Consider the following 13,164-nt stretch of genomic DNA (forward strand, 5'->3'; position numbering starts at 1 on the left):
ATGGAACGATTTCTAAGATATGTTTTAAAAACCAAGTTGCAAAAAAAAAAGCAAGTTGTAGTATTACTATATATTTTCAGTGTAATATGATTCTATTTTTTGCTTTTAAAAAAAGATATGCATGTATATGTTTATCCATTTCTGAATGCAGTATGACGGATGTTCCAAAGACTGTCTTGAAAATTTTAATTCAGAATGTTTTGGATTTTATGTCCACAGCCAGAGCAGAGCTTAGCCTGAGTGTTGTGACTGTGATGCCTCTTGATGCTGAGTGATGAGCTAAAAGTTTCTCATCTTTTACATGTTAGCTGATCTAAGCCTAAGGAAGCTGGCTTCTTAGGAGCTTTTTATTTGGCTTAGTAGGAGTTGCTCCAAAAGGAGACTGACCCTATGAAGGACTCAAACAATATGCTGGCTTTCTGAGCCTTGGAAGACAGGTAGTTTATACCAGAATTAGCTCTGGTTTCCTTTTAGTACAGAAACCCAGAAAAAATTGTCTTTATCTCCTTTTCCTAACCCACTAGGCTTGCTAGCCATTTTAAGAGACGAGGAGATTAATCTTATTAAAAGAAAGAATTAAAGCTGAATACTTCCTTCCTGTCCAGATGAATCCAAAGTTATAATCAACCTCTTCTAGTGTTAGAACCTGATCCATTTGTATAGGACATTTAGTCTTAGGGTTTGGCCTTCAGAGCAAGAGGAGAGAAAGAGAGATGAAAATTACCTCTAACAGCACCAACCATGTACCAGACACTATTCTGGGTACTTTTCACACTTCAGTTCATTCAGTCCTTAAAGTAGTTCTCTCATTTAGGTATTATCCTCATATTATAGATGTGGAAAATGAGGCTTAGTCATGTGCTAAATGTCATACAGTCAGAGACCCAACAAAATCTGTCACTGTTGATGAATTAATTGCTAGCAGCGTCTACCACCTATATGAGATATCTCTCTGTTACAGACATTCACGTGCACACATACCTGGGAGAGCAGTCACAACTTCCTAGTCTTAGCTACATGGGGATGCAGAGGAGTAAGGATGGGCCCCACAAACTGAAGTCAGGAATTGGGGATGGGCAGTCATGCTTCCAGGTCAGAATCAGGGTGATAATTAAAGCCACATGTGAGACAAAGTTATAGACTAGCTGGAAAGCCATGAGTCACCATAGGAAGGCAGAGAAGAGTTAAGAAACAGTTGAAGGACCATGTAGCCATGGGAGATAAGCCAGAACCATATGACTTAGCTGTACTTGATTTCCTGTCCTTAGCTGTCCTGGAGATTGCATGAGGTAGCCTTTACTTAACAGAACAAAATTAAGCTAAGAATTTGTTCTAACTGGAGTTCTTATGTGGTGGCTGTATACCGACATCTGAAGATATAGGTGCTGCCAAGAATAAACCAGAATGGTCTCTTCTGGACTTCTTGGTTACATTCATTTTTATCTCTGGAGCTTCTGGAAATAACTCACTGCTAAGAAAGGGACAAAGGCCTAGCAGCATATTGTATTGACTTAAAGTTAACTTAAGAATGAGTTTCCCAGTTGAGCCTTGCCTACGCTATCACGGGGGGGCCATGATATGATAGGAAAGATAACCTTTTTAAAGAGGACTTTTAAAATGTCATAATATTGTAATTAAAGCACTCCTAGGAAGAAGAATCATATGGAACCAGAAAGTCTAAAACCACAGGAAAAGATGTGTTTAGTTTGGATAGGATTTAAAAATAATTCCTATATAAGTTAACTTATGAACATAGTATAAAAATAAACAACAAAGAGGGGAGGGATATTTGCATTACTAGGACAGCCCAAACATTAGTTTCCTTACAGTACAAAGAACACTTCAAAATCAATTAGGTGTACTTAACTGGTGTACTTTCCTTCTTGCTTCCTTCTCTGACAAATTCCTAAATATCCATTAAAATTTACCTAGATGTTACTCCTGTAGGAACCTTTCTCTCAATTTTTTTCCCATCACCTCCACTTAGAATTGATACTTCTGCTGCATAATATTTTGTGCTTATCTCCATTAGGAGAAGTAAATAAATAAAATCATTCTCTCTTCTGATCTTGTATAATTTTCAATCATTACATGCATCCTATTAAATTAAATGTGCATGTCTGTCCTTTCTACTTTTTTGAACTCCTTGAGGGCAGACACCACCTCTGATTCATCTGTGACATACAGTAGATGTTCAGTAAATATAAAGTCAACCAAACCATCAACTTCATATGAGGGCATGCATTTACCTATTTTGTTTCACTATTATATCTCCACTCTCTAGAATATGCCTGGCACACTTTGGGTACTCAGTGAGTAAATTCGAATGAATAAAATGTTCATTGAATTCCCCTAAGTCCAAGCGGTCCCTCCAGCCTGTAGAATCTGAATATGTTTTTCACTCAAGCCATATGCACCACTATTGAAAATGTATTCTTAAATGAGCTTTCAGTATTACGTTAAAAAAGGGAAAATGGATATCATAGAATACTGTACACCAGCTACCAGTCTCTAAAATCAGTACCTTTTAATCTAAAATTATTTCCTGTTTACTATTCCAGATTATATCTACTTTCTTTGAAGGCAAAAAAAAAAAAAAAAAGCCTGAAAACAAAGCATAGGGTTAACTTAGCAATCACCTTTTCGTCTCAGTTACAGCTCTACTGAGAGAAGAGGCGAGAAAACCCAAGCCTTTAGTATTCTGCCCTGCAGACTTGAGTTCTAGGCCTTATAAAAGTAGGTTTTCTATTGTACTTCAATAAAAAAAAAGAAAGAAAAGAAAAGTAGGTTTTCTGTTCTATCTTGTTCCTAACTAATATTTTGAAGAACCAACTTGAAGTGGAAGACATGTAGAGGATTTCGAGTCTCTTTTGACTTGTTTATAAAAACAGAAAAACCAGAATGCAAAAGTAGCCAAATTTTTCCCTTCACCATGGACATCATTTTTAGACTTTCCCTGGAAGCTTGTAGCCATAAGGAGGACCTAATCACAGATCAAGGCAAAATGCTAAAAATTTCAGATTTAAGCAGAACTAATAATCATGTGTTTTTTCAAATGTTGGATTTTTAATGCTAGTAATATTAATAATAAAGAAACTGAATTAGGAAAGCTCTGCATTCTATATCTAAAAATCAGAAGGGGAAATTATTGCCAGCTGTCTGGCCTAGAGGGATTACACTCAATCATTCACACATTCACTCATTCATTTATTCAAATAAATATTTATTTAGCACTGACAGGATGTTTATTGGTAGAGGGACAGCAAGAAAATTTTAAGTCCTGTGGAAAGTGCTGTGGTTGCAGAAAACACAGGATACTAGCTAATATGGTATAGTGGAAAGAATCATGCGCTTTGAGATAAATGTGGAGTAAGTTTCAGCGCTGCTAGTTATAAAAGCTGTGTTACCCTTAAGCGAGATAACTAACTTTTCTAAGCCTTGATTTCCTCACTTATAAAATAAGGACAATAATACCTACCATAAGGATTGCTGTAAGAATTTTAGATAATGTATATTAATTTCCTAGCATGGAACTCACACATGATATGAATTCAAAAACAATAACATGTAATTGTCTTTGCTATGAGAGCACAGAAACCTGCAAGTGTTATGAAAGGCTTTTGAGGGGAGATGATATTTGAAAACTCTCTCACAGCTCAGTAAATTTTCACCAAGTGAACACACTCTTGTAACTACTGTTCAGGTCAAAAAATAGAACGTCACCCAGTTTCCAGAACCTCCCTTCAAACTACCCCCTAGGAAGTAACTAACCCCCCAGCACACAAAATAACCACTATCCTGAGCATTAAATAAATTTAAGATAAGATCAGATTTATAGTTTAGAAAAGTCACTGTGCCTGCAACATAGAGGGTAGATTGAAGGAAGAGGAGACATGGTCAGATTGTGCTTTGGGAAGAGTATTCTGTCTACAATATGAAGGGTAGATTTCAGAGGTAAGACTGAAGGAAGAGAGACCAATTAAAAGCAGCTGAAGGAATCCAGACAAATAATGACAGTGGCTTGGACTAGTCAGTAGCAGTAGAGATAGAAGTTGACAGTTTTGAAAGAGCTTTAGGGGATAAAATCAGCAGTGTTTGGTGACTGGTTTTATGTGAGGAGTGGAAGAAGGAGGAGGAGTCAAGATGATTACCACATTTCTGGTGTGGGTGACTAAATGAGTATCCATATTCCTGAGCAGGGTAACCAGTGTTGGTTCAGGGAGGTTTGAGAGAAAGATGGTGGGTTCAGTTTTACACATTGAGTTTAAGATACCTGTGGGTCATCTAAATGGCAGGGTCCATCAGGCCGTTGAAAATGTGAGACTAAAGTAAAGGAAAGAAGTCTTGTGTATGGGTCTACATTGGGAATGAGCAGCAAAGAAACCACCAAGTGATGATCTACCTCAAGGAAACAAATAGCTTGAGAAAAATACAGGCAAAAAAGAAAAAACCTGAGAAACACCCAGTATTTTAGGGGAAACAAAGAAATATCAGAAATATGAACAAATCAAGAGAGTGATGCCACAGGAAGTTAGGGAAGAATGGCCTATGACTGTGAAATTTGGAAGATTCAAAAAATGTTTTTTAAATATTACCTATAATTCTACTACTATGAGATAATTGTGAACATTTTAATATATTTATTTCCATTATTTTATTTTTGTATATGCCCTCTTGAGATCATGCTGTAAACTGCTTTCTGCTTTTTTTCCTATTTTTTCTTCTGCTTTCTTTATTCAGTGTTACTTCTTGAACATTTTTCTGTGTCATTAAAAAGTTCTTTACAGAGTTTTGCCCATATGATATTCTATTATATATGTTTAGTACTATTCTTCTATTGTTGGATATTTGGTGTTTCTCTATTTTTATAAATAACATTGAAGAGAAATGCCTTTTTGTTCAAAGATCCTTTTTTGTAATCTGATTATTTCATTTGTTCAGTAAATATTTATTGAGCTGAATATATTTTCCTTAGGATAGATTTACAGAAATAAAATTACAGGGTAAAGTAATATGAATATCTTCAAGACTTTTGTTATGTATTGCCAATTGCTTTTCAGGAAAGATTTTACCAGTTTATTCATTGTATGAAAGTAACAGTCTCAAAGCATCCTTATGAGTAATGAGAATTATTTTAAATCTACTAAATTGCGGGAGAAATTGCATCTTGTTTTAATATTTATTTCTTTTAAAATATTTTTGTATATTTTTGAACACATATCCATTTATATATTAAGAATAATAATCTTTTGTCCTATTTGTAGCAATTATTTTGTTTTTTAACTTGGTGGAGTTGTTTATTTGCAGCTAGTAGTCAAATCTTTTGTTTTCCTTTGTGATTTCTTATTTTTTTGAAGCTTATAATTTCATGAGATGAGGCAGGTGTTTTCTGGGAAGGCTGTGTGTAAGAGGGAAGGGAAAAAGTAAAGTTGCCGAGTCCCAGAGCAGTGGATTCAGCTGCTAGTCTTCAGCCCCAAGGTCAGGATGTCCACAGTGGTTCACAGTGGCCTGTCCCACTTCTTGGCATGGTTTTGAGCTACCTCTGCTTTGAATAGGAAGCAAGAAGAGAATTTTGTCCTCCATTACATTGCTGAGCCAACTACATTATGGGAACTGACTTGATTGCTGAGCACCAGCAGTGGCAGGTGGGATCTAACAGGACTGCTTCTTGTCCTCTCCTCACGTCGTTGTCTGATCTCCTTAAAGATCTCTGCCTGAAGGGGCTATGTGCCAAGGCTTGTTTGCTTGCCTCTTGCAGTGACAGTTCTGTTTGGCCTATAATGTAAATATCATGGCTCTGAAATCCCCCAGCTGTCCACGCTTTGTCATTTCTTCAAAGGGAACTGATTTGTTTTCCACCAGAGGGGGCCAAGGAACATTTGCTACCCACACTGGTTTGGCACATTAAAAGGGGAGAAAAGAGCTAAGCGTAAGTGTTGTTTCATTCTTTGTATTCATATGGAAATTTTTAATCTCCATCAAAGGATCCGAAGAAAATCGCATTGAAATTCAATACAAGAGCTTCCAGCTTACATAGAATTTTTCAAAGACATTTGACTTGATCCTTTAAAAATGACGAAAACCATGAACTGTGTAGCTCCAGGGTTCATAGATTTGCTTACCCTCCTCAGCCTCCACCTCTTTCTTGCCTTCCTACCTACACTCCATCTGTGTGGTCCTGTCAGCCTGCAGAGCTTCTTTGAGTGGGGGCTGGGGGAAGAGGGGGAAGTATGAGGCAGCAGTCTGGTTTATAGGGCTGCTTATGCATTAACCCTTCTCTCAGGCTACATTATCTCATCTTTCAGAGTCTTGTAACTAACTGGTCTCCCTGTTTTTTATTCTCCTTATCCCAAGCCTATTTTCACTGCTACCAGAATTACCTTAATAAGAAACAAAACTGATCTTGTTACTTTCCTGCTTAAAAACTACCACTAGCTTGTCTCAGTCCAGACTTTCTAGACTGCCACAGAATGCTTTCATTATCTGACTCCGTTGCCTCCTTAATCAGCCTCATTTCCTACTCATCTCCTTAAATCCATAGTCAGGCGACTGTCCACTGGATTATGAATTCTTTAAAGTCAGAAACTATTTCCAAGGCCTAACACAGGGACTGGCATATTACTAGATTCTTGTTAAATGCTAAGTTAATTAGTTAGTGATTTAAAAGTCTAAACAAGGTCACAGAGAGAGAAAACTAAAAATCATATGCTAGTCTTTAATTTCCTTTGCTAAATATAAATCAGAAACATACTCACTGTACTAAAGATCAGGACCCTTCTTCCCTGTTACAGATTCCTGGTCATTTAGACCCAACATCCTGACTTGATACCCACTAGGAAGCACTGTTCCTCCTGGGACCCAGAGAGGCCAGATTAAAGAGAGCTCCAAAGCTCTTGGCCAGGGTTGCTTACTGCTTGTGTCTGAGTGATATAAAATAGTGCAGGATTTTTTTTGCCTTCAGTAAGTTCTTCTACACATCAAATCCTTGGTCTGAGTTTCTTTCTGCAAGTACTGTCCTAGACTGATCTAATTACGTGAAAGTTAACTTTGTTGTGATAGCCGTTGCTAAGTAAGTACAACTGTTATATCAGGGAGCCCACCCTTAAGTAGAAGGGAGGCTGAACTCTGCTTGGAAAATACTTAGTCGTTAGAATGGATTTTAAATTTGCAGAGTGTGAATCAAATCAGGAAAGCAGTACCATAGAAGCTACGAGAAAATGAAAGATAAGAAACTTAGAAAATGGCCTAAAATTGTAAAATGTGATAATTTGCATAAAGAATAGAAGAATTACCTGTAATTCCTCTAGTATAGAGTAAAAATCATGAATATAGTCTTTGAATAGTGTTATTCAAACTGTTAGTATTGAAATTTTTTTAATTCATTACTATAACAGATTAAAGAAGAAAAAATACAGTGAGCTCCATAGATGCAAAAAAATTTTTTAAATAAGATACACCCATTCATTGATGAAAGTTCGTACAAGTTAGGAATAAAAGAGAACTTCCTTAACGTAATAAAGGGTATCTACAAAACCAATAACATGTGCCAACTATTGGCTGTGAACCATGAAGCCCCATATCTACACAAAGAAGACAGTCAGTAAACAGTAACTCTGATGATGGGGAGGGAAAAACTATAAAAAACCGTCAGTCTAAATGATAAAATAGAAAAATCCCCTTTAAAATCAAGAATAAGTAAGGATGTAAATTTACAAGTCTTTATTTTCATGCAAGTAATTGCTTTGTAAGCAAGGGCATGTATTGTTATGTTTGCACACTTGACTAATTACAAATGACTCTTAGCTAGTAATTAAAATAACTTTTAAAAGACAAAAAAAAGAATAAAGGATGACTGATACTAGTGCTTTTATTCAGCATTAGTATGCTGGAGACCTCAGCCAATGAAAAGGTAAGGTGAATGAAAAATAAGGATTAGAAAGGAAGAAAGTTGTTGTTTACATAGTTGGTATGATTATCAGAATCTACAGATAAAGTATTAGTACTAAGATTATTTAACAATTGGCTACAAGATCAAAATATAGAGGGAGTTGGATTTCTATAAACCAACAAGAAAATAATTGTTTAAAAGATACCACTTATAATACTAACAAAAAAAATAAGTAACTCAGGATTAATCTAACGGAAAATACGCAAGGCCTTTATGGAGTAATTTTTTACAATTTTTTAACAACTTTTTTCAAAAGACCAGAGCATTCTGCTTTCTCATGTGTATTGCCAGTTAAAAGTCAAGGCACCATGTTAAAATATACTTTCACACACCCACACGTACAAACATGCAGGCACACACTTTGCAGATGGGACTTTTAAAAGACTGGTTTCTGTATAGATCAGGGGAAAGGTTCTCAGATTCAGTACAATACCCTCCTACCCCCAGCCTGAAGCTGATAAAGAACTTAGACTCTCTGCTTCTCCAGAACTGCCAGATTCTTGTCATATCTGATTTCTGTCAGTCCCAAGGTGGCATGACAGGAAAGAATTTGTCTTTTCTTTTGGATGCGCAGTTCTTGATTCTAATTGGATCCAGACAGTCAGATTTCTCATATTTGACCACTCTTTCTTCCTAGGTCAATCACTTCCATCCGGAGTGAACTGATTCCATACCTCGTAAGAAAACAGTTCTCCTCAGCTTCATCACAACAAGGACAAGAAGAAAAAGAGGAGGATCTAAAGAAAAAGGAGCCAAAGTCCTTAGGTCAGTGCTTGAGTTGGTGTGGCAAGGTAGGGGTAAGCAACACCTTTGGAAAAAGTGGCTGGGCACCTTAGCCCAAGATGCCTGTCTCAAGGCAACAGATTCTTGTCTAGCCAACAGGCTGGACAGGCTAGCTGATGCCACTCCCTGAGCTCTGGGTCAGCTTGCTCAAGCAGAGCCTGTCACTATACTCTTCAGGAGCAGGCTAATCATGCCTCAGATCCACTCTCTGGTTAACAGCTCTGGTTTGGCTGTGTTCTTCACTCGACCTTTTTAACTTTAAACTCTGCCCACGACTTCTCAGTTCCCCTGTTCTCTAGGCTCTAAGAAGCCCCACTCCTGACTAAACTCAGCCTCTCCAGTCAAGGAAAGAAAGGTGAAGGGGTATACAGTGACAGTCCAACCAGAGCCAACAGTCTGTCTCCTTCCCAGGATGTAGGGGTGAGGTCAGTCTTGTTTGCTCTCATATCCTTGCCTAGTCTCTAGCTCATTGTAGGTATTCCAAAACATATATTTATTAGAAGAATAAATGGAGATGGTATAGCATGATGGTTAAGATATCAGGGCTTGGCATCTCAGACCTGGGTTTGAAATTTGACTCTGCCTTTTATTAGCTTTGTGACCTGAGATTAGGGCAGTCTTCTGAGTCCCAGTTTTCTTATCATAAAATACAAAATCTCAAATGATTGTTGTAAGTATTAAAAAACGGGCTCAGGTACCTGATACCATAATAGAAGCTAGCAGCACAACATGGCTGGTCACTAAAGCCTGGACACTTGCTTTTGTTACTTCATGGTGTACAAGAGTCATCTATTTTATTTTCCCTAGTAGTGTTTGATTATCAGTCAAACTTGCTTGTGGGATCCCTTTTTAAGCATTTTTGTATCATACAATGTTTCAAATGTATAGGAAAGCACATTGCCTCTTTTAATTTGACTTAGTCTTTTAGGCTTTAGTGGGATTTCGCCAAGGTTCCTGCTGCATGGGTGAGTTCTGGGGGAAAAGGTGTGAGCTGTTCCCTCTCAAAATTTGACTGAGTCTGTATCCTCTCTGTTACCTCCCTCATGTACTTGCTCGATTTGGGTATTTGTTCTGAAGATATTTACAGTTTTATAAAAGAAGCGAATACATTGACCTTTGCTCCCAATGATGCCTGCTGGAATGCCTGTCAAGGAGACAATTGGGAAGATTTGTCTAGATCACAGCTGCGCTGCTACGTCCATATCATGAAAGAGGGGCTTTGCTCTCGAGTGAGCACCCTAGGACTCTATGTGGAAGCAAACAGACAGGTAAGAGGATGGGTTTAGAAAAGAAATCATGGGACTTCCTGTCCCAGGAACAGACTGAGCCTTTTGTCTTATTTCTTCGTTAGGTACACAGTGACTGGTTCAGAATCCCTCTCATTCCTATGGTTGAGCAAGACCTGGCATATCAGGGAAAATTTGGGGGGTACCCAAATACAGCAAAAGGAGAAGTGGAGGGCTTGGTCCGTAGAGGCAGAACCTCTGTGGCTCCAAAGAAAGGCCAATATCTCCAGGAAGGCTTAACTCCTGGCCTCTGGGTTCAACAGGTTTCTCCTGTTCTGCTCAGCATGGACACATCTACAGCATTTCATAAACAAGCAGATAAATACTGTGTGACCATTACAGTGATGAGGTAAACATTGACATACAGGGAAGGCTTTCCTAAGAAGGTGAAGGAGTATAGAGTAACCAGATGGCAAAGCATCAGGAAGACATTTCTGTGAGAGAGAAGTGTCTGGAAAATGACATTAGAAAGTAAGGGGTCAGGGGGTGGGAAGGGACAGATTGGGATTTCAAAATGTAGAATAGATAAACAAGATTATACTGTGTAGCAGAGAGAAATATACAAGATCTTGTGGTAGCTCACAGCGAAAAAAATGACAATGAATATATGTATGTTCATGTATAACTGAAAAATTGTGCTCTACACTGGAATTTGACACAACATTGTAAAATGACTATTACTCAATAAAAAAAAGTTAAAAAAAAAAAAAAAGTAAAGGGTCTAGCTAACCCTTCCTTTTAACCCTAAGTTTTGTGAGATATGGAGAGTGAGTAGCTTCTGTTGAAGGGGAAGCAGTGCCCTAAAATCCAGGGCAGGTTTAGTTAACGCAAGGGGTGAAGAGGAGGACAATGGAGAGGCTAAGTGTATGTAGGAGCTTTTTATTGTGTAGCAGGCACAGAAGGAAGGAAAAACTGGGATTGGGTTTAAATCCGTGAAGAATCAAGAATCTTCAGGACCCACAACAGATGGTAGATACAGTCCCAGCCGCAGACCTCAAGCTGGCCTCAACCTGAGATGGTTATAGATCTAAGGAAATCCAAACTAGAGAGTTTATGAGAAATCACAACTAGTCCCATGTTTACCCAGAGCAATTCTGAGTAAAATTAGCCCCAGTTTAGGGTCAGAGCTACAGAAAGCTTCCTTAATTTGACTTTTAGTTCTCTTTCTTCAATTCTATGACTAGAGTCTGTCCGGCTGGTCTGGAAGCAAGTCCATGGATAGCCTGAGGTCAGAGAAGTATCTTCTGAAGTGCAAGCAGGAGCTGTGCCACAGACGGGTCTGAATGGCCTTGGTTGAAGTGTAATAGAGGAGACCCCAGGGATGGGGACTGAGGGATTAGCCTTTACATTGCCAGTGTAGCCAGTCTAGCAAGGCCTCCCTCAGCTAGTGTAGCTACCACACACAGTGCTCAGACCAACATTGTGCTCATGCTGGAGAAGCACAAATAGATACACTGTCTGTGCCTTCCTAATGGATCCAGAACTAAAACTCTCCATACCCCTAACCTCTTCAGTTTTCTCATACTGGAAAGAGGCTAGTGTGAATTTCCCCCTCAACATTTTATTTTGGCTGGTGGAGGACATGGGTGCCTTCTCAGTGTTTGTATTGCTTATGGAGTTGTCTAGCATTACTCCCATCCTCACCTCATGCATGGCCCCAGTGGTCCAGGAGATGAACAGGAACCTAGGATGACTTTGGTCAAGCCTCAGGATGCTCCTTGCTCTCTTTAGACCTTCTCTCCCAAGAGCTGCCTGGGTATCTCAAAGGCTTGTCTCTCAACCTCCATGCTGAAGGATATGGCATTACTTTCTGGGAGGAGACTTTCAGCTGGGAAACTGAGGATAAGACTATCTAGAAGCTGCTGCATAAACAATCCTTGTCCTAGGGGAAATGCATCAGCCTCCTGCTCTACCTCACCCAGACAGGAAGCTGTAGTTGAAAACCCCTCACATCTCTAACTGGACACTGGGTTCTTCCTAAGGTATTTTCAGGTCTTTTCTGGTCTTACTTTAGTGACCAAAGTTCTTTTCTCAAGGTGCCCAAATTGCTACCTGTTATCTGTCCAGAAGAATCACTGGTGCATTCATCAGCCCAGATTGCCAGTAAACACCTGGTAAGTGCTAGCTTGGGAAGCAGATATGGGACAGTTTCTGGGTGCATTGAGGCTTATCCTTGAGAAGCCGGACTGGGGCTCTAAAGCTCTGAACTTCATTGGCCCCAGGGAAATCACAACTGAGTTCTGGTTATAAAATCTTACCTTCTAGCGCAGGCACTCAAGAAGACTGCCAGGAGAGGTGCTGAGCCCAGCCACACAAACCCTGTAAGGAAGGTCCATTATAGTCGTGGGACTCAGACTCGGGAGCTTTCCGTCTCTGTCCCTTTTCTTACCCTGTTTTGAGTACTCTCTTCAAGAGCGCACAGCTATATACACAGGTGCATGATTGTGTAAGTTTGAATTAGTTTCAGAGATATTATGTGACCTTGTGGCCTGAGGAATACTGATGATGGTCCCTCTTGCTGAAGTGTCTAGGGAAAGATTCCATTAGACCCCAAGGGATCTGGAGGGTTGGTTTGCAATTGGTTGAAATGGGTGGACAAAGTTTTATATTTGCCTTTTGCAGGTTGGAGTTGACAGCCTCATTGGGCCAGATACACAGGTTGGAGAGAAGTCATCCATTAAGCACTCAGTCATTGGTTCATCCTGCATCATAAGAGATAGAGTGACTATCACCAATTGTCTTCTCATGAACTCAGTTACTGTGGAGGAAGGGTATGTTTCCCCTTGTAATCACTTGAGGCAAGGCCCATGGTACCCCTGGGAGGCTTTGAGGGCCACACCAGCCTAGGTAAGGGATCAGCCTGGGGAGGGGAAGAAAGGGAAAAGAATGAAGGAAGGAATAGTGCCTAGGCCTTGGTTTTGGTTCCATAATAACATGGTGTCTGAAAGGATTTCCAGTGGCCTTCTCACAATTAATGGCAGTTGTGGTCCCAGGAGAAGCTGCCTTCTCTTGCTCTGATATTCTACTTGATGAGATGACCACAGTAGTGAGCAACTGGCAAGGCTGGAATGACACTGTACCAATGTCTAAGGGTCACCTTCCCCTATCTTAGTATCCCAGAGCAGCTCTGAAGAAAGCAGAGGCTTA

General features: G+C 39.3%; 1 protein-coding gene across 4 annotated transcripts in view; it reads left to right on the forward strand.

The window, feature by feature from the left end:
* The window catches only part of EIF2B3 (eukaryotic translation initiation factor 2B subunit gamma), a 104,767-nt gene that overhangs the window by 72,040 nt on the left and 19,563 nt on the right, over positions 1-13,164 (forward strand). For all 4 annotated transcript variants that reach the window (XM_010982272.3, XM_010982267.3, XM_010982271.3 and 1 more), the window contains 4 exons: positions 8,586-8,713; positions 9,809-9,999; positions 12,054-12,131; positions 12,640-12,788. In XM_010982272.3, coding sequence (XP_010980574.1) covers positions 8,586-8,713; positions 9,809-9,999; positions 12,054-12,131; positions 12,640-12,788 — 546 coding nt within the window. The remainder of the gene's footprint in view (positions 1-8,585; positions 8,714-9,808; positions 10,000-12,053; positions 12,132-12,639; positions 12,789-13,164) is intronic.

The sequence above is a fragment of the Camelus dromedarius genome, chromosome 14, assembly GCF_036321535.1.
Source record: "Camelus dromedarius isolate mCamDro1 chromosome 14, mCamDro1.pat, whole genome shotgun sequence".
In the NCBI taxonomy this organism is placed as follows: domain Eukaryota; kingdom Metazoa; phylum Chordata; class Mammalia; order Artiodactyla; family Camelidae; genus Camelus; species Camelus dromedarius.